Here is a 22,997-nt window from a genome sequence, read left to right as displayed (position 1 = left end):
ATCTGCTTTGACCTTTATTTTCTTTACATAAAAACACAATTATATGGGTTCATATGTGTGCCACCTTTTTATTCCTTTCTCTCACTGAATTAATTGTGCATTCTCGCTAGACAGACATGCAAATTGTACCTGTGCTCAGACTGAGGCTCAAGTGCCTTTATCCCACACAGCATGATGATTCAGGCTCATTGTGTGAAGTGAATATAAAGTAGAGGTGAACAGCTCTGAAGTATATATATGTACATGGAAATGCCCATTTAAACCGGCGGTTCATTATGCAGTGCCAGCTTAACATTCTGAGCTCTCACCTCCAAACTGCTTTTTCCAGTTGCAAGGGATTTTGCAGCGCTGAGTTTTGATGGTCTGCTTGCAGTCAGTGCCAGAGCGGGTGCCCTCTCTGGTACCCCAGCCACAGTCTCCCTCATTTGCCACACACACACTCCATTGCCAATATCCACAGTCTGACTTACGTTCCTTTTTGCCTGCAAAATAGTTACAAGATATAGTTTTTATGCTTTAAACCTGTGGACCATTTGCTGATGTTAAGAGGACAGGAGCAGAATGAAGTTTTGCAAAATGTTTATTAGACTTAATGTTATAACATACATTTACACCGATCAGCCATAACATTAAAACCACCTCCTTGTTTCTATACTGACTGTCCATGTTATCAGCTCCACTTACCATATAGAAGCACTTTGTAGTTCTACAATTACTGACTGTAGTCCATCTATTTCTCTGCATGCTTTGTAAGCCCCATTTCATGCTGTTCTTCAATGGTCAGAACTCTCCCAGGACCACCACAGAGTAGGTATTATTTGGGTGGTGGATCATTCTCAGCACTGCAGTGACACTGACATGGTGGTGGTGTGTTAGTGTGTGTTGTGCTGGTATGAGTGGATCAGACACAGCAATGTTGCTGGAGTTTTTAAACACCTCGCTGTCCCCGCTGGACTGAGAAGAGTCAAAAATATATCCATCCAACAGTGCCCTGTGAGCAGCGTCCTGTGACCACTGATGAAGGCCTAGAAGATGACCAACTCAAACAGCAGCAATAGATGAGTGATCGTCTCTGACTTTACATCGACATGGTGGACCAACTAGATAGGAGTGGACAGTGAGTGGACACGGTATTTAAAAACTCCAGCAGCGCTGCTGTGTCTTATCCACTCATACCAGCACAACACACACTAACACACCACCACCATGTCATTGTCACTGCACTCTGCACTCTGTGGTGGTCCTCCTGACCATTGAAGAACAGGGTGAAAACAGGCTAAAAAGGTATGTAGAAAAACAGATGGACTACAGTCAGTAATTGTAGAACTACAAAGTGCTTCTATATGGTAGGTGGAGCTGATAAAATGGACAGTGAGTGTAGAAACAAGGAGGTGGTTTTAATGTTATGGCTGATCGGTGTATATTATTTATTGTGTAGACACATTAGTCAGTGCCTATTCTGTGGCCTGAATTCTTAAAGAAACAACACTTCAGCTGGCGTTGGTGTAAAATGAATAGTGCTGTGGAAAAAAACCTACTTCCTTCCCAATGTTAGGTATGGTTGAAACCTCAGAATCAGGCTTGTGCAATGGCAATACCAGTCTTTTGTTCAAAACGGGCCACTCAGGTGGAGCAGCGGTAAAGTCAGCTAGCACACCAGAGCCGGGATTTCGAATACATCGTATTGAATCTCAGCTCTGCCATCCGGCTGGGCTTGGTGCCTACATGAACAACGATTGGCTGTTGTTCATAGGGTGGGATGAGCCGGATGGGGACTCCTCATGACTGAGCAAATTATGACCTCTGCTGGCTGGTTCATGGCGTCTGCACAGAGTCAAGGAATAATGCTGATTAGGGTGTGGCTCTTTGTGCACAAAGCTTGTCGGCATCATGCAGGTGAAAAGATGCATTCGGCTACTGCACGGCTACTGTGTCGGAGGGGGTGTGTGTCAGTTTACTCTCCTTAATCGCGCTAAAAATCTAGAGAAATTGAGTCATTTGTTTCTTTATTCCACATAACACCTGTGACAAGGAACAGAGAAGGACATTATTGGATTCATTATTGGACTCATTTTGGGTGGAAGGGATATTTTCCTTGTATCCCCAGTAGTTCCAAGTGAACCTAGTCAGGTCTCTATGAAGTCATGTGAAATGAACAAGTAAGACCACCTTCCAAATGCATTAATTGGCTGAGTGCCATTACATTATATGTACTTAAAAAAGATGTGATTATGGCTTGCTTCAGGCATCTCAGAGGGCACTCAGCCAGGCTGGTAGCTGATAAATAGGAATTGACAGTATCATTCGAGTGGTCTTAATTATTTTAAAATGAAAGAAGCTTGGCACAACCACAAGCCATCCAGTAAAGAAGGTCCCTCATGAGCGATTTGAGAGCAAAGCCAACGGTCACTCTAAAAGATAATCTGTCCTGTTAAGAGATGGGAGAATTTGTAGGACAGGCAACCATCTGCAACATGCCATGAATCCAGATTTTATGGCAGAGATGTAGAAGCCACCATAGTGTGGAGAATCACGGCAGGTGTAAGTTATTAGCACCTGTTGGTATATTGGTATGGCAGCAGGCTTGGTGTTTGAGCTCATGCTCCCACCGTTATGGGGCTTGTCCTCCAGGACTTTGCTGCTGTGGGACGTTTTCTCCGGTTCGCCACGTCGTTAGTTATTAGCGCCAGCATATACCTAGTACACTGGTTTTGGAGCTGCTGTTGGGTGTCATCGAGGGCAGTACTGGCTTTAAGGTGTGCATGCTGGCGTGCCGGATAACGGGTGGGTTTAGGAATCTGTGTTGGCTCCGCATTGGAGCATCATCTGGCTGGTCTACGTGGCATTCCAGGTGCAAAGGATGGAGCCTCCTATTGAATCACTGCTGTTTTGCCTATACCGGATACAAAAACAGGCCCTGCACATCAACTGGCTAATACCATCCTACAGTGAAACATGACGGTGGAAGCATCATACTATTAAAAGGCTTCTTAGCAGCAGAGACCGGGAGACTCACAAGAATTGTACCGAAGCGTCATTGAACTGATTGAAGTGAGAGTTCACTTTTCAACATGACAGTCATACTAGGGGGTTCTAAATATCCTTGAATAGCCCTGCAAAACCACATATAAGTCCATTCAGCAGTTGACAGATGCTTGCTCAAATCTGATGGAGCTTGAGATAATCTACAGTAAAAAAATGGACTGCCCAAATCCAGATGTGCAAAGCTTATAAAAACTTATCCAAGATGACTTGCAGCTGTAATTGCTGCCAAAGGGGTTAATACTTTTTGTGAATAAAAGATCCGAGTTTTTGATTTCAGTTAATTCCGTTTAAAAAAAACGTAACATATTTTTACTTTGTCATTATGGGTAATTAGTTGTAGAAGTGTACAAAACACACTTAATAAAAGTCAAGGGGTCTGAATACTTTCTGAAGCATGTACGTGTTACAAAAGACATTTCAAACGAAAGGCTGGAGGACCTGGAGGCATTAAGTATTAAAACCCGCTCTCAGATTCCTTGGTCTGCAAATGCTAAATTCCAGTAGGAAAAGAAGAGCTGATGAGAGTATGATATTTTTTATGTTATTATATTTTATGTTATTGATGTAGTATAAGGAATCTCCCAAATATATCTAAATCCCACTGGATTATAGAATTATACTCACCTGCCTTCTCTGCCTTTCCACCTTCTGCCAGCACAACTGTGACCATTAGGAGGCCCAAAAAAGCCACACACAGCCACTGTTGCTGCATTCTGAGAAAAAAAAACATTATAAACAAGATATTAGATAAAAAGTTGTTGATTTATTCTTATTTATGGATTTATTTAAACATTCAGAGTATTCATGCACCTACAGTACTTTATTTAGTACATAATTATGAGGGTTCTTCAAAAAGATTACATAGTAGATTACATAGATTACATAGACTCTACATAGTAACCTTTCTATGCGATGCATTTTTTTCCAGCTTTTTAATGCCATCAAGTGTCCCAAGGTTTTAACACCACCAGCAAAAAAACTGATGCACTGCTGCTTTCACATCACATGAAAATCTTCTTCTCCTTAAAGCCTCTTTGATTGTCCAAAAAGGTGGAAATCAGATGGCGCTAAAACTATAAGCGTCTCTCAGACATGACCAATTACTACTCCTTCCGTCCTCACTGTTTCCAACCAAAATATAAAAGTGCAGAAACTTTTTGAAGATCCCTCATAAAAGCGGTAACATACACAATTGTAACTTCACAGCAGAAAATAGAAGCAAGCTACTATTTATTTAAAGTATGATTCTAGCAATTAGTTAATACATTTGACTTGTATCATTTAATGCTGGGCAAGATAAGGTTAACATCTTGTACAGAACAACATATAAGTGAACACAGCAACAGTTTTTAACACATGCTGTTTATGGTGAAACATTATATTAGATCATAAATTTAGTTCATGCCATTTTAGAAAGAGATTTGTGTCTTTCTTTATTGTGTCACAAAATGCAACTAAGATAATTTACCATAAATAGGTGTTTTTAGTGACACCTGTAATATAAAGCGAGTCAGGACATATACATGCATATACATGGTGTGATATTTATTATCCAGATTACTACACTTAAAATAATCATAGTTTTTAAGAACAGGTTAATATATATGCAGGTAATAGGATTACAAATGCCTATTCATAATCGAATAAAATCAAATCACTTTATTGTCACGTCACATTAACACAGGTGTGAAAGGTGAGTGATAATCTTAGGTGCATAGTCCCTCACAGTTATAATACACATCAAATACAAAAAATCTACACATTAACTTACATAAACTAGCACCATTTGTTCGATATATACAGGTTATTGTTTAAAGACTATTAATAGTAATATTTTAAACTAATAATATTAATGTCTACAAACATTATGAAACGGGAATGAGGAATATAAATATATAAGTATGTGTGCAGGTGTGGTGGATATAGTTCAAGTGAGTGCAGAGTGCAGAATGGGTTAAATAATCATAGTTTGTGTATGGTGGGGTGTGTATGGTGTGGATTGTCTATGGAGATCACTGTACTGATGATGAGGAGCGTGATTGTCCATTACTGTTCAGCAGCCTGATGGCCCAGGGGAAGAAGGTGTCTCAGAACCGGCTGGTTCTGGACATGATGCTCCTGTACCTCTTGCCACTCAGCAGCTGCGAGAACAGACAGTGGCTTGGGTGGGCGGAGTCTTTTATAATCCTCCTGGTCTTCCTAAGGCAGCGGCTGGTGTAAAGATCTAGGAGATTTGGCAGTTGAACCCCGGGTGATGTGCTGGGCTGTCTGTAGGACCCTCTGCAGAGCAGTGCAGCTCCCATATCAGGAGGTGATGCAGCCTGTTAGTACACTTTCCATAGTGCAAGTGTAAAATGTCCTGAGGATGCAGGGATTCATACCAAACCTCTCAAAGAAACTGGACAAAACCAGGGAATACACTGAAGTTTAGAAAAAAGGAAATCTAGGCAGACTAGGAACAAGGACAATAATACAAATGTGACTCAGAATTGACAAACAACTAAACAGATGAGGTAAACATTTAAACTTAATCAAGAAAGAACAAGCACAGACACAAACAGTAACAGGTAGTAATAACAGCAATGCTAAATTTTAAAAGTTCTAACATCAGACTCGAGTAGGTAATTCTCCAACTGTCACTTATTGCACATCTGCAAAAATACAAGCACCCAATGCCTTAGGTCTTAGGGTATTAGGAAGTTAACACCTTTGGGATAAATTTAGACATAAATTTCAAGCCGGGCCTTCTTATATAATACTTCCCAAATGCAATTTCCCCCCCAATTTTCTCCCCTAATCTAGTCGTATCCAATTAACCCGATTGCATTACGCTTCACCTCTACCGATACAACCCTCTACTGCTGACTGAAGCGCTTCGCAACTGACACACGCCCCCCACACACGTGTGCAGCACCGACTGCATCTTTTCACCTGCACGAGGCGAGTTCATATGCGGATCAGCCTTGTGCACGGAGAACCACACCCTAATCAGCATTATTCCTCAATTCTGCGCAGGCGCCATCAATCAGCCAGCAGAGGTCGTAATTGCATCAGTTATGAGAAACTCGGTCCGGCTTTTCTCACCCTACGAACGACAGCCAATCATTGTTCATGTAGCCGCCCAGCCCAGCCAGATGGCAGAGCTGAGATTCGATACAATGTATTCGTAATCCCAGCTCTGGTGCGCTAGCGTATTTTTTACCACTGCGCCACCTGAGCGGCCTGTATTCCCAAATGCTTTTTGACTGAATGGACGCAAATTCCCAAAGACCTGGATTCATCATTCATCATTCATCCTTGATCAGAAAAACCTAGGGCTTTTTTGGATACTTTTTTAAACCCAAGCCTGCATTTAAAAAAAAACATTTTCCATTGTATTTAATCTTAAATTGCTCCTATCTCAACTGTTTTGGAACATGTTGCAGGCATTCATACAGTTCTGCCTATTTTTTATTTGCTTTTCACATACTGACAGAACATCTAAAATTAAACTCTGCTTTGGTTAGTTACCATTAACTCGTTTCATTAAGGGTGATCTCTCTGACCCACTGTCTCACTTTGATCACCATTTCAAAGCAACAGAAAGGCACTTTAGGTGCTCTGAGGAAAGACAAGTAGAAATGTTGGTAATTATTAAGCTTTTGAAGCCCAAGTGCTTCTCTCTGCTTGAATTACTGTGAAGGTGCAGCCTTCTACAGTAGCAAGCATTATTGCCATTTCTGAATTTCAGTTAATCATGATCCTGTATTCCTTTTCCTGTTTGCTATTCCTTAATCTCCTTGCTCCCCTTCTAAAGCTACTCTTTTTACTTATAATTTTAGCTCTTCTTGTCTAGATCTCAGCATAATTGTTGATGCAGTCTGTTCGTTATTGCGAAGCAGGGTGTATGAAATATGCTCTTATTAAAAAAGTTATACTCCTGTACTGTGATTAACCATGCCTATCATTAATATTGTTAATGGGTTTAATACGATGCTACTTACATCTGCTCTCATTAAGTTGAGAGAGGAAAGGTATGTCCTGAACAGATGCTACTGGCTATATGTCGCTCACAATAAAAACAAAACACACACACACACACATTCAGTTTAGATTGTTGGAAGATAACATAGTGGCTCGTGTCAACAGAAAATGGATGTGGCATTGAGCTAATGGATGTTTTCTCTGAGGCAGGTGACAGAATACTGACCTGCACCTTAGTGGAAAAAAGAAGGAAAAAGAGAGCTCCATGAAGACAAGGTTTAACAAATTTGGTGTGTGAAGTATTCCCTGTGGTCTGCAAAGAGCTCTGACCTTAATCACATGACCAAAAGTAAGTGGACCTCTACATAGTAGAAACTACACTGATCAGCCATAACATTAAAACCATTTCCTTGTTTCTCATTGTCCATTTTATCAGCTCCACTTACCATATAGAAGCACTTTGAAGTTCTACAATTACTGACTGTTGTCCATCTGTATCTCTGCATACCTTTTTAGCCTGCTTTCACCCTGTTCTTCAATGGGCAGGACCACTACAGAGCAGGTATTAATTAGGTGGTGGCTCATTCTCAGCACTGCAGTCACACTGACAAGGTGGTGGTGTGTTAGTGTGTGTTGTGCTGGTATGAGTGGATCAGACACAGCAGCAATGCTGGAGTTTTTAAATACTGTGTCCACTCACTGTCCACTCTATTAGACACTCCTACCTAGTTGTTACACCCTGTAGATGTAAAGTCAGAGACGTTCGCTCATCTGCTGCTGTTTGAGTTGGTCATCTTCTAGACCTTTATCAGTGGTCACAGGACGCTGCACACTCCTAACCAGTCTGATAGCTCAGCCGGTTAAGGCACCTGTGTGGTAAGCAGGGGTTTGGTGTTCAAATCCCCCACTGGGCGAGCACCATTATACACTGATCAGCCATAACATTAAAACCACCTCCTGGTTTCTACACTCACTGTCAAAATTAAGTGTTCTCCTAGCATTTGTCAATCCCATATTCAACTATCTTGTAGGTCATGCATTATTTTTTACTATTATCAAGATAAATTATTGCTATCTAGTACTGAATCTTGAATAAACGACAAGCTAAGAATCCGGGGAAAAAAAATCCAAATGTTTATTTGGCTTTTCTATTATTTAAGTCTCCATGTGTCTAAATTACCAATACTTACCATTAGCACATGTTAGAATGTAATATCTTCCTTTGACTCCCCTCTATTGTGGACATCTCTATGCCAACATTCCTTGGGTACCTTGTTTTGTTTTCATGCCTTTGTTTCCATGTCCTGTTTACAACCCTTGTCTGTGATTTGCTCTTGTTGTTGTATACACCGGTGCCCTTCTGGTCTCCTTTAATTAATTTGTTCAAATATACCTTAGTTTGTGGTTTTCTTTATCCTGTTCTCAGGTTTTTGTGCATTGATAATTTTAATTATTTTCTGGTTTTAACCTTTGCATGGATTTTGGCTTAATTAAAGAGTTTGCCAATTATATGCACTTGTGTCCTACGTTATCTGTCTGCCAGGCCTCACACTTGTAAAAGCAGCAGATTTTTTTTAAGAACAGCAGTAGGATCTCAAGCATTGTGTTTTACATTGTTAAAAAGCTTGCTTTAAAATTTAAGGGGAATCATAAAAGTCATTATCACAGTAATGACACTGCATAAGCTATATTGTTTGCTAAAGAAGCAAGAAAGCTCAAAGGATTTTTCCCTATTTTAATATAGTTTGATTGTTTCTGTAGAACAAAACTTTATCACTAGGACCCTACTAAATTTATGGGAAAATTTGCTTAATTGAATTACTTTTTTAATAAAAGTGTCACATTTCATTACAGTCATTGAATAACACTAATAAATTAAATGATAGAATAAATGGATGCTACAATACACAGCACAGTCCACCTTAATGGTTCAATACAAAAATAATTGGTTGGAGTTTTCAAATTGTGATGGCTAGACGACTGGGTCAGAGCATCTCCAAAACTGCAGCTCTTGTGGGGTGTTCCCGGTCTGCAGTGGTCAGTATCTATCAAAAGTGGTTCAAGGAAGGAACAGTGGTAAACCGGTGACAGGGTCATGGGCGACCAAGGCTTACTGATGCACGTGTGGAGCGAAGGCTGGCCCGTGTGGTCCGATCCAACAGGCTTGTTACTGAGCTACTGTAGCTCAAAAAAGTTAATGCTGGTTCTGATAGAAAGGTGTCAGAATGCACAGTGCATCGCAGTTTGTTACATATGGGGCTGCATAGCCACAGACCAGTCAATGGAGCAATGGAAGAAGGTGGCCTGGTCTGATGAATTACGTTTTCTTTTACATCACTTGGATGGCCGGGTGCGCATGCGTCGCTTACCTGGGGAACAAATGGCACCAGGATGCAGGAAGCCGGTGGAGGCAGTGTGATGCTTTGGGCTTTCTGCTGGGAAACCTACCTGCTATCCATGTAGATGTTACTTTGATGCCTTCTTTGTTATTTTAAGGGCTGTTTTGGCAGCAAAAGGGGGACCAACACAATATTAGGAAGGTGGTCATAATGTTATGCCTGATTGGTGTATTTATAATATATAAATATATTAATACTAATAAATCTAGTGTATACATGTATATCAGTTTATATGTCTACTGTATATTGAACTGTTAAAAACAATTAAATTGTAATTGATTTTATGTAGGTCTGTTTAATTCACACACAAACCAATTTGTAAAAAAAATCCCCATGTTATATGCTCTCAAAGTGTGCAGCCCTGCAGCATATGGCAACCTTTTTTAATTAAAAGAGCCATCAAAGCCAACAGAGCTTGTGTGTATGTATAGTCAAAGGATTGGCCTACATCTAATCGTGTAAGACATTTAAATGAATAAATTACAGAAAAATTGTGAAGTGAGTGGACATATAAGATAATTACTGTATTAGAGTAACATCATGTATACCTCACATAATAAATCTCCAGTAACAGACTTTACAGAGGAGTAATATATGCAAGATCACATAATGTGGACTCTAGGGAAAGCCAGTGGGTAAAAAGGTGTTGACTCATCAGGGCCTTTAGCACTCAAAGTCCTGCATCAATGACTAATGATGTATATTTAGGTCCATAATAATGCTATGGAGGCAGTGTGTGTGTGTGTGTGTGTGTGTCTTCACATAATAAGACAAGTTGCAGTACACCACTCAATTAGTTCATCGATTAGTGGCAGATCAACCGTCCCCAACAGACAAGAACGAGGGCATTATCAATCACATCACAAGTCTGTGCCAAAAAAAACAACACACACATACACAGATGCAAATATGTATGCTTACTCTTTTTTTCATCTCTTTTAAGTCCTTTATCCTCATCAAGGTTGCAGCAGGTCCAGAGCCAATCAAAAACCTTGAGTGTACACTAAAAAGGGCTACAATCCTTCAAAGGGCATTACATATATATATATATATATGTATATACAGTATATATATATAGTGTATCACAAAAGTGAGTACACCCCTCACATTTCTGCAGATATTTAAGTATATCTTTTCATGGGACAACACTGACAAAATGACACTTTGACACAATGAAAAGTAGTCTGTGTGCAGCTTATATAACAGTGTAAATTTATTCTTCCCTCAAAATAACTCAATATACAGCCATTAATGTCTAAACCACCGGCAACAAAAGTGAGTACACCCCTTAGTGAAAGTTCCTGAAGTGTCAATATTTTGTGTGGCCACCATTATTTCCCAGAACTGCCTTAACTCTCCTGGGCATGGAGTTTACCAGAGCTTCACAGGTTGCCACTGGAATGCTTTTCCACTCCTCCATGACGACATCACGGAGCTGGCGGATATTCGAGACTTTGCGCTCCTCCACCTTCCGCTTGAGGATGCCCCAAAGATGTTCTATTGGGTTTAGGTCTGGAGACATGCTTGGCCAGTCCATCACCTTTACCCTCAGCCTCTTCAATAAAGCAGTGGTCGTCTTAGAGGTGTGTTTGGGGTCATTATCATGCTGGAACACTGCCCTGCGACCCAGTTTCCGGAGGGAGGGGATCATGCTCTGCCTCAGTATTTCACAGTACATATTGGAGTTCATGTGTCCCTCAATGAAATGTAACTCCCCAACACCTGCTGCACTCATGCAGCCCCAGACCATGGCATTCCCACCACCATGCTTGACTGTAGGCATGACACACTTATCTTTGTACTCCTCACCTGATTGCCGCCACACATGCTTGAGACCATCTGAACCAAACAAATTAATCTTGGTCTCATCAGACCATAGGACATGGTTCCAGTAATCCATGTCCTTTGTTGACATGTCTTCAGCAAACTGTTTGCGGGCTTTCTTGTGTAGAGACTTCAGAAGAGGCTTCCTTCTGGGGTTACAGCCATGCAGACCAATTTGATGTAGTGTGCGGCGTATGGTCTGAGCACTGACAGGCTGACCCCCCACCTTTTCAATCTCTGCAGCAATGCTGACAGCACTCCTGCGCCTATCTTTCAAAGACAGCAGTTGGATGTGACGCTGAGCACGTGCACTCAGCTTCTTTGGACGACCAACGCGAGGTCTGTTCTGAGTGGACCCTGCTCTTTTAAAACGCTGGATGATCTTGGCCACTGTGCTGCAGCTCAGTTTCAGGGTGTTGGCAATCTTCTTGTAGCCTTGGCCATCTTCATGTAGCGCAACAATTCGTCTTTTAAGATCCTCAGAGAGTTCTTTGCCATGAGGTGCCATGTTGGAACTTTCAGTGACCAGTATGAGAGAGTGTGAGAGCTGTACTACTAAATTGAACACACCTGCTCCCTATGCACACCTGAGACCTAGTAACACTAACGAGTCACATGACATTTTGGAGGGAAAATGACAAGCAGTGCTCAATTTGGACATTTAGGGGTGTAGTCTCTTAGGGGTGTACTCACTTTTGTTGCCGGTGGTTTAGACATTAATGGCTGTATATTGAGTTATTTTGAAGGAAGAATAAATTTACACTGTTATATAAGCTGCACACAGACTACTTTTCATTGTGTCAAAGTGTCATTTTGTCAGTGTTGTCCCATGAAAAGATATACTTAAATATCTGCAGAAATGTGAGGGGTGTACTCACTTTTGTGATACACTATATATATATATATATATATATATACAGTATATATACAGTATATATATATATATATATATATATATACATATATAATAGGGGTTTATATTACACATACACCGATCAGCCATAACATTAAAACCACCTCATTGTTTCTACACACATTGTCCATTGTATCAGCTGTAGTCCATCTGATATCAAAAATATCCTGCCAACAGTGCCCTGTGGGCAGCGTCCTGTGACCACTGATGAAGATCTAGAAGATGACCAACTCAAACAGCAGCAATAGATGAACGATCGTCTCGACTTTACGTCTAAAAGGACAGTGAGTGGACACAGTATTTAAAAACTCCAGCAGCGCTGCTGTGTCTTATCCACTCATACCAGCACAACACACACTAACACACCACCACCATGTCAGTGTCACTGCAGTGCTGAGAGTGATCCAACACCGAAATAATACCTGCTCTGTGGTGGTCCTGACAATTGAAGAACAGAGTGAAAGCAGGCTAAAAAGTGTTTAGAGAAAAAGATGGACTACAGTCAGTAATTGTAGAACTACAAAGTGCCACTATATTGTAAGTGGAGCTGATAAAATGGACAGTGAGTGTAGAAACAAGGAGGTGGTTTTAATGTTATGGCTGATCAGTGTATATTACACATAGTCAATCAGCCACTTATACTAATCAGGGTTGTTGTGGGTGCTGGAGCCTATCCCAGCTCTTAATGGGCGCAAGGCACATAAAAACACCCTGGACAGGGTGCCAGTCCATTGCAGGGCAGACACACAAACACATTTACACTTTTACATTCACACATACACATCTAAGGGCAATTTTGTATCTCACCTGGGAACTGAACCCAGGACCTCTCAATTTCACCTGACTGTATGTCTGAGAGGAAACCGGAGCTCTCAGAGGAAACCCATGCAGACATGGACCCAGATCACTGCACCTGGGAAACGAACTCAGGACCTTCTTGCTGGTAGGCAAAAGTGCTACCTACCGAGGCATCGTGCTTGTTAAAGGAAGGGGTGAAAAATGTACAATAGCTAAACGGTAAGACATTTTCAGATAAATTGACTGTGTCATCAGTTTGGGATTAGATAGGCCCTTGGTAAATTGATGAAGTGGCCGGATGGCTGAACACGTTTAGTTGCAGAGGGGTTTGATTTAGTAGAATTTAAACTGTTTGCACGAAGCTACATGTCTGGAATACAAATCACTGGATTACACATCACTCGAAGAAAAAAAAAATCCAGCTAAAAAAATCTGAAAATAGTTGGACATTATGTTCTGACTGTCCAAGGCTAAATCAGAACCGAAGTGTTTGTTTCCACATGTTGAGAAAATTCAGTAATTGTCTCTGATGTATAAGCACTATTTTCTTCTTTTCTGATAAGGAGATTACATTTATTTACATTATTTTGTTTTCAGTGCAAGGAAATAAGTATTCATCCACTTTTGACTTTGTTATTTTATTGATTTGACACCACATTGATTTAACACTGTGACTTTGGTGGAAAGTTACTAAGTGCAATTAGAGTTTCAAAAACTCTAGAGTAAGAAATAATGACTTTTTACAGCATTGTGGTTTACAGTAGTTTAAACTCATTCTTTTGGAAAATTGACTTTAAATCCACAAGGTTACAAGGGTCCCTGTAATTAACTCACAATTTTAAAATACTTTAGAAATGTTAATGGAATGAAGTCAAGAGGCAATGGTTACTGCTCACAATCTGTGAAGGGTTATGGCCATTTTCAAACAATTTACAATTTGTCAATCTACAATGAAGATATAAATGCACAGCCTTAAGACAATCTAGCAAATCGTCCTAGAAGTGGGTTTCCCCGCAAATTTGGTCCAGCGGATTTTAAAAAAACCAAGAGCTACCTAACTACAAGACTGAACAGGTCAGTGTTAGCTCAGTGATTAAGGTAGGTCAAAAGGTCACTGGTTCAAGCCCTACTATTGCCAAGTTGCCACTTTTGGGCCCATGGGTAGGACCCTTAACCATCAATTGCAAATAAGTCGTTTAAATAAAAGCATATGTTAAATGCCATAAATATAAACAATGGAACACTTGCTAGGAAAAGCCCCACTCTAAAGAGAATATGGCAGCACAAATTAGGTTTGCAAAATTACAGCTGAACAAATCACAAAAGTTTCAGAACAATATTCTTTAGACCAGGGGTCACCAACTGAGAGCTACTTCAAGGGTACCGAGTAATACAAAGGGCTACTTGTTTGATATAATAAATATTCATATACTGTATGTGAAGATGTACAAATGATCAGTTATGTAACATTTAAAAAAAAAAAGCTGTGGTGTATTGCTGCTGTCCATGGACTCGTCGCACTGGATGTTAAACCACCTGCATGTAACCAGATCCCGGATATAGCCGACACTCTTCTAACCATCATACTCATTGGAGAGAGTGGAGATGACATCGGGACCATTCATCTCGTGAAAAGTGTTTGCTATTATCATTAATGCTCCCCAATCGAAAACACAAGTGAAACGGATGTTTGTCTTGTGCACAATATAGAACTTCCCACACAATATCAGACTTCATATATAGATAAAACATTTTTGTTTTTAAAATGTTATATTCAGTATTGTCAAATCTACATCAATGCATTAAGTATTAAGGATTCAAAAAGAACAGCAACACAAATACAATTTGAGACCAGAGCCCTATAGTCACTAGTGCAATTTTTAGAACATGCCCTGCGGGTGACTCATGTGGTCCCTGCGGGCGATCACCATGTTGGTGACCCCTGCTTTAGACTAATGAGACCAAAGTGGGGATGTGTGGTTTTCGTGCACAAAGCAATACTGGTGAAAATCTAAATCAGTGTATCACCAGAAACACCTCACACCAACTGTGATGAGTACTGACAGCATGGGTAGTGACTACTGTTTGGTTTGCATGAACAAAACCTGTCATAGAGACAATAATAAACTCTTTGGCTAAAATTGAGTTATGCAACAAGACAACGATCACGAGCACACTAGTGAATCAACATCTAAATTTTCAAATAAGAAAAGGTCAAGGTGTTGTGATCAAGTCCTGACCTTGAACCCATTGAGATGCTGTGGTGGGATCTTAAAATGGGTTGCCTAAACTAATTCCCTTAAATTTAAGTGAACTGAAGCAATGTTGGACCAATGTCCTGAAAGGAATGACTACATACTGATTTTTTTCACTTCCAAGACAGTTACCACAAAGTTGGAAGCATGTCACTGACTTTATAGAACTGATTTTATTGAACTCTGAACTGTTAATCCAAACCTTCAAAAAGCAGAGTTGTAGTAAAGCTTAACACACACTTTAGTGTTAGATGTAGTAGTTTTGGGGTCAAAATGCCACACAGCTGTGCATAGCTTGTTATAAACAGGGCCTAATTAAAGTCTGCATTGATTTGCCTTTCATTTGACTTTTTGCTCATGGGAACGTTCATTAGATGATGGAGAATGAAAAGGTTTTTCTTCCCCCTGTCTGCAAAGGTCAAAGTGCAAGCCACATAAGCCTTGTGTGTCTCTAACACAAATAATTGCCCATGTGAATGTGCTAATGTAATTATCAGACAAATAAAATACTACAGAGCACCTCTTTACCATTCTGATTTACTCTCTTCTACACTGTTATACCCAGAGTAGACAGATGTTATCATTTTTATTATCAATTTTTTACTAATAGGCTTAACATTTGTGTCTGACCTTCTGTGGGGGCTGATATAGCCACAAGCAAACTGCCACTGGAATAAATCCCTTCTGCCGGAGTGGTCTGATCTAATTATATAATAGAACAAAAAGTATGGGCTGCCCAGACACTGACACTGTGCTCCTCTTTCCATTTCCAAAGTCATGTCTGTGTGTAATTTTGTTATTAAATTACAGACCAGAAGATTTCAAGGCTATTATGGCAACCCAATCTGAAAAGCTTAGTTTACTGAGTTTAACTAGTGTACTGAGCACTACCACTGTGAACATTTTTACTTCAAGAACAAAGTTGTAATATTTTGATAAACACAGTTTCTTGCAATGTCATTTCAGCGTTCTTATACTAATATAGTACATATCACTGGTAAGCATTTCTTTATATGTAAAAACAATATAACAATATAAATTTATCCTTATGTCCTTCCACAAAGAAGTTTATTCCTATATTCCTAGTGCACACACGTTAGCAATAACATTCATTCATTAATTTTTCCATTTATTGTTTGTTTTACCACTGCTTTATCCTGGTCAGGGTTATGGTGGATACAATGGTAGGAAAGGTAGAAAACACCTTCACGAATTCAGCCCCTCTGTGCTCCCAGAGCATATTGAGTGTGTAGGTTCTACACACTCAGGTGTGTAGGTGTGTAGTGCTGTTCTCTGTTCTAGCGCCGAAGTGGTGGAATGAACTTCCTCTGTCTGTCCGAACATCTGAGTCTCTTGCTGTCTTTAAAAAAACGATTAAAAACTCACCTTTTTACTAATCACTTAGGCTGACTTGTACTTATTTACTAACATTTTGTTCCATTCTTTTCCATTTCCAAAAAAAAAAAAAAAAAAAAAAAAAAAAAAGGCACTTTGGTTCTAACAGGTTTTAGCAGATTTGTGTTCTTCGACTGTTGTTTACCTAAACTTGAGAAATGAAATGTTCACTATAGAAGCACTTCTGTAAGTCACTCTGGATAAGAGCGTCTGCTAAATGCTGAAAATGTAAATGTAGGTGCCACGCCCATGTCTCTGGAAGCACATGGTTAAGGAGGCTTTTGTTTAGTTTGTCAAGCCTACGCCTCCTCATTCTGATTGGTCAATGATGCTAATGAGCCACAGCTTCCACTGGGCATTTAAGGAAGCAGCTTTAGTGAAGACTATTTTGACTTTGTCATGTTTGTTTGGTATTCATGCTCATGTTATTTTGGTTTGGTTTGGTATGCGCTTGTCTAGTTTGTGCTCTTGTCTAGCTCATGCTCTAGTTTGTTCATTCTAAGAAGACTTGATTAAAGTTTAGTCTTGTTCATGTTTAGCTTTAGCATTGTTAGCTTAGGATTTAGGTTTGATTGGGTCCATTTGATGTTTAGATTAGCATTTAGCTTAGGTCATGTGTTACTGTGTCTTGTTAACCCCTGTCTTGTCTTTTGTTATTATTAAACGTCTTGTAAATCATCTCTGCGACTGTGTCTGCCCCTCTTGTCTCGTCTAGCCCAATTTGTTACAACACCTTTATAGTTATAGTTTTAAAGAATTTCCACTTTGTGCATAGTCATGTTGGAACACAAAGTTAAAACTATATAACTACATAACTACAATCCATTTAAGTCAGCAATGGGTGTGGGCTATAATTGCCAGACTTAGTCATTAGGAGTGCCCACATATTTTTCCATATTTTGTACGTTGTCACATTTCTTCTGTTTAATTACTCCTTAGACAAGTGTACCGAATAAAATTCCACAGAGAAAAATCAGACATTATAAAAGTGTAATTATGGCAGGTAAAGCCTATGGCAAAAGCTTTTATTAATAATTCTGAAGGTTTGTCAGTTGTCATATGTGCTCATCCAGGTAAAGTTTTGTCTTGAGTTTGTATACAGTTGGCACCCAGGTGACACAGCGGTCGCTAGCACACCAGCGCAGACATTCTAAACTCCTCGGTTCAAAACTCAGCGTTGCCACCAGTCGGCTGGGTGCCATCTAGTGGGCATAATTGGCAGTGCCTGCAGCAGACACGGTTCTGCTAGGGTGGGATGACCGGACTATGTGAGTGGGTTCCTCAAGCACTGTGTAAGGACCCTGCAGCCATGTCATTTGCAAATGGTGCCTATAGGCTTAGTTTGTCTACCTCTTGTTTTCAACTAAAACAGCCTTAACAACCAAATGTCTACAGTTTTCCAAAGAAAGTGTTTCTTTTTTTCTGCTCATAAGCAATTAGTGGCACCACAGAGCACTGGTTCATTATTATGAGCTGAAAGAAAATATAGATGTAGTGTTTTTGTTGTTTTTGTTAAAATCATCTATTTTTTATTGCTTGTGTTCATGAATTGCTTTTTTATTTTGTAGTCACATTCTAAAATCAAAAAGCAATTATTAAGTATGTGTGAAAACGTGACCAATCTACATCCTTTTCCAATTTGGCTTCATAATTAATCTATTTGTTTTTTCACAAAAGATAGATTAATTATTTTTTTAACCAGTTCATTTTTTGCTGCAATTTTTCTCATTTTTAACCCCACCACACACACCCCACCATTTCCCTCTAACTGAAGCTGCCAGATGTGTTGTCATGTGCTTACAGACTGTTTTTAAATTACAGCTTCATGCCTTTCATGCTATCATTTATTACAAAGGAGAGTGCTTAGTGGTATGGCTGCTATAAGCAATGTATACAGGCAAAAGAGCACCTTGTAAATCCACTTAATGCAAACATTGCATAAACATTATGTTGTTAAATACAGAGATGCTTTAGCTTTTTTAGGGCATACTACTTTAAGCTGTAAGTAAATACAGTAGACCCTTGAGTTACGAACGGTTTACCATACGAACATTTTGGGTTACGAATGATCTTTTTCAACTTAACGTATGAACAAATTTCGGATTACGAACCGAAATTCGCGAAACATGTGATGTCACGAACGAGTTCACACAGAGTCTCTCTCTCTCTCTCTCTCTCTCTCTCGGATGGTGTTTTTTCGGTGTTTTCTTTATATTTTGTAAAATTCAATGTTAAAATGGCCTTAAAGAATGTGCAGAAAAATCGTTGTGGTGAGAAAATGAAAAAATCTATTACTATTTGTTGTGTTGTATAATTACTCCTGCCAGTAGCTGTCACTGTGTATCAGACAGAGGGGACAATGAGTAAGAGAGAAGGAAGTCGCTGAGTAAAGTATTCTTTCTTTCGTGCAATTACACCTACAAAATACAACACTTGAAATAAAGAAGGAAATAATAGAGAAATATGAGAGTTATTGTTGTTTCTGGTAGATACATTTTATAAAAAAAAAAAGGAAGGAAATGTATTATGGTGTATGGTACAGCACACGTTCTGTACTGAAATGTGATGTTTGATGTGTGATGTCAACATCAATGTGTGATGTTGTTTATTATTGTTTATTACAGTAATGTCTATTCTATAATTTAAGATTTAATGGAAAATATACTTGTATTTATAACAAAAAGACCTTTTAAGACATTAGAAAGGTTATGTAAGGGGGGGTTTGGGAGGTCTTGCACGCATTAATTCTATTTACATTATTTCTTATGGGAAAAATAGGTTTAACTAACGAACATTTTGACTTAAGAACAGCCCTTTGGAACCAATTAAATTTGTAAGTCAAGGGTCTACTGTATATTAATATAGAATATAATATTATTTAATGTGTAATATCTTCTGCATGTACATAATTCTTGTAAAACAAGAGGCTTTTTACAAGTGCTAATAACTTAGTCATACTTTTTTATTATAAGCTGACTAAAACATTGTGTTACAATTAAATTTATCAGAATACGTTCATAGGCTTCATTCTTCTGAGCAATAACTTCATGTTTTTTTTAAGAAAAGTAACCTTAAGTTGACATTGCATTTCTGATACACTATTGGTATTGCCGAGATCTTTTTAGTGACATGTTGGCAATGTGCTGCTATTTCAGCAGCTCTGACAAAATGTCCAATAAATGATGATCTGCAAAATTCTGCAGTGGCGGAGATAAGGTAAGAAAAATGTGACCGTGTTAATATGACCAGTGTTTCATAAATCTATATGTAGATTTAATTTTGCAGATGTCAGCTCCTCTCGCAATGTGTGTCATGACCAGAGCATGTTGCGGGGGATTTTCCTTCTGAAAGATGAACTTTAGTGTGACAAATAGATTAAAAGCATAGATTTTACTCAGTCCTTGTACTGTTTTCTGTCACCCCACTGCCTATAAATGGATCTATCTCTATCTTCCTCATATTTTTTCTTCTGAGCACTTTCTTAATTAGTCAGATTCCAGACTTCCAACAGCATCTCCTCTAAATCATGCAAAGCATGGCAGGTTTATTTAGCTTGCTGTGCCTGCAGGCAGCAGGCAAGATGTTGGCAGCTGTGCAGGGAAACACTGCACGGGTATATCTGTCTTCATTACACATGTCCAAATGGCATATACTTACTTCTAATGCTGCAAGCTTGAAATTAAAGCACAAGTTTGAAGTTAAATAACCAAAAGCCAAACCTGAATTTATTGTGGCTGAAAATAAATGTTTGCTATATATTTGACATATTTGATTAAAAAGGATATTTCATCAAATAACTATATATGTGCAAGTGGAAAACCATTTCTGTTACACAAGGCCCACAATTTTGCTGTTACGCCAAAATATAAAGAATGTTATTCATGTGTAAATTAAATACAAATAAATACATGAATTAAAATAATCATTTTTTATTTTATTTTTCTGTTTCCATATTTAGCAGTCACCACAGTCGCTATGTATGCAGACATAACACTATGTCTGCATACATAGTTTTACACTGGATGCCCTCACTGATGCAACCCTGATACTTATTTTTATCCATTCTTAAGACTGGCACTGCGAGCACATTGACAAGTTCACCTCTCAGTTGCTAATATGATCTCCCATCTATCCCCTTTCCTATCAGACATAGTCAATCATATTAATATACATTCATTTCTGTATTCTAAGCCTGCACCACAAAAAAGTTGGTACAGGGGAAATTAAGGGCCAGTGTGCCTTTAATTCCTTTAGATTCCTTTAAAAGTTTTACTATTTTATTAACTGCAGAGGGTGCAAATCTCTTCCAATCTTCTTTGAGGTTCATTGTTTTTAAACATTTTAATAATTTTTTCACACATTTGTTGACAAACTGGAGATCCTCTGCCTATCTTTGCTCCTCAAAGACTCAGCCTTTCATAAATACTGTATTTGTACCAATCCATGATTACAAACACCTGTTTACATCACCTGTTTAAAGTCACACTATTATAATTTTTTACCTTATTACTAGCTCTAACTAGCCCTGTCCCAACTGTTTTTGGAATGTGTTGCAGTCTTAAAATGCAAGAATGGATGTATATTAACAAATTAAATGAAGTTGACCAGACAGAACATGACATACAGTGGAGCCAAAAAGTATTTAGTCAGCCACTGATTGTGCAAGTTCTCCTACTTAGAAAGATAAGAGAGGTCTGTAATTTTCATCATAGGTACACTTCAACTATGAGAGACAAAATGAGAAAAAAAAATCCAGGAAATCACATTGTAGGATTTTTAAAGAATTTATTTGTAAATTATGGTGAAAAATAAGTATTTGGTCAATAACAAAAGTTCAACTCAATACTTTGTAACATAACCTTTGTTGGCAATGACAGAGGTCAAACGTTTCCTGTAAGTCTTCACCAGGTTTGCACACACTGTAGCTGGTATTTTGGCCCATTCCTCCATGCAGATCTCCTCTAGAGCAGTGATGTTTTGGGGCTGTCGCTGGGCAACACGGACTTTCAACTCCCTCCTCAAATTTTCTATGGGGTTGAGGTCTGGAGACTGGCTAGGCCACTCCAAGACCTTGGAATGCTTTTTACGGAGCCACTCCTTCGTTGCCCGAGCGGTGTGTTTGGGATCATTGTCATGCTGGAAAACCCAGCCACGTTCCATCTTCAATGCTCTCACTGATGGAAGGAGGTTTTGGCTTAAAATCTCACGATACATGGCCCCGTTCATTCTTCGCTTAACACGGATCAGTCGTCCTGTCCACTTTGCAGAAAAACAGCCCCAAAGCATGAGGTTTCCACCCCCATGCTTCACAGTAGGTATGGTGTTCTTGGGATGCAACTCAGCATTCTTCTTCCTCCAAACACGACGAGTTGAGTTTTTACCAAAAAGTTCCATTTTGGTTTCATCTGACCACATGATATTCTCCCAATCCTCTTCTGGATCATCCATATGCTCTCTGGCAAACTTCAGACGGGCCTGGACATGTACTGGCTTAAGCAGGGGGACACGCCTGGCACTGCAGGATTTGAGTCCCTCTCGGCGTAGTGTGTTACTGATGGTAGCCTTTGTACTTTGGTCTTGTATGTCTTCCATTTTCTTACAATTGCTCCCACAGTTGATTTATTCACACCAACCTGCTTGCCTATTGTAGATTCACTCTTCCCAACCTGGTGCAGGTCTACAATTTTCTTCCTGGTGTCCTTCGACAGCTCTTTGGTCTTGGCCATGGTTGAGTATGGAGTCTGACTGTTTGAGGCTGTGGACAGGTGTCTTTTATACAGATAACGAGGTCAAACAGGTGCCATTAATACAGGTAACGAGTGGAGGACAGAAGAGCTTCTTAAAGAAGAAGTTACAGGTCTGTGAGAGCCAGAAATCTTGCTTGTTTGTGGGTGACCAAATACTTATTTTCCACCATAATTTACAAATAAATTCTTTAAAAATCCTACAATGTGATTTCCTGGATTTTTTTTTTCTCATTTTGTCTCTCATAGTTGAAGTGTATCGATGATGAAAATTACAGACCTCTCTCATCTTTCTAAGTAGGAGAACTTGCACAATCAGTGGCTGACTAAATACTTTTTGGCCCCACTGTATCTTGGTTTCCTACTGTCTGCCACAAACTTAAATTCAAAGTAAATATAAGAAACACTTGATTCTTTTTATTTACATTTTCCATACTGTCCCAATTTTGTCTGATTTGGGGTTGTAGGTTTTGTTCTTTTGACAGCTTTTGGGAAAGTCCTTTCTTGTTCCAGCCTCACTCTGCTGCTGTGCACAAGGGTTAGGGCTGCATTCCATAAAGAGATGCTTAGCTCTTCGGTTACTTCATTGACATGCATAGAGCTCAGACCTCAAACCTAATGAACACCGTTGAGATGAATTAAAATGTCGATTGTAAACCAG

At 39.3% G+C, this 22,997-nt stretch overlaps 1 protein-coding gene across 1 annotated transcript in view; it reads right to left on the bottom strand.

The window, feature by feature from the left end:
• Nucleotides 1–22,997, bottom strand: part of ptn (pleiotrophin) — a 105,279-nt gene that overhangs the window by 43,371 nt on the left and 38,911 nt on the right. The window contains exons 2-3 of the mRNA XM_063003962.1: nt 3,670–3,758; nt 309–482 (exon numbers count right to left, since the gene is read on the bottom strand). Of these exons, the coding sequence (XP_062860032.1) occupies nt 309–482; nt 3,670–3,757 (262 nt within the window). The 5' untranslated portion in view covers nt 3,758. The remainder of the gene's footprint in view (nt 1–308; nt 483–3,669; nt 3,759–22,997) is intronic.

This window comes from Trichomycterus rosablanca, chromosome 1, assembly GCF_030014385.1.
Source record: "Trichomycterus rosablanca isolate fTriRos1 chromosome 1, fTriRos1.hap1, whole genome shotgun sequence".
Classification (NCBI taxonomy): Eukaryota; Metazoa; Chordata; class Actinopteri; order Siluriformes; family Trichomycteridae; genus Trichomycterus; species Trichomycterus rosablanca.
This window is presented reverse-complemented; position numbering and strand designations above follow the sequence as displayed.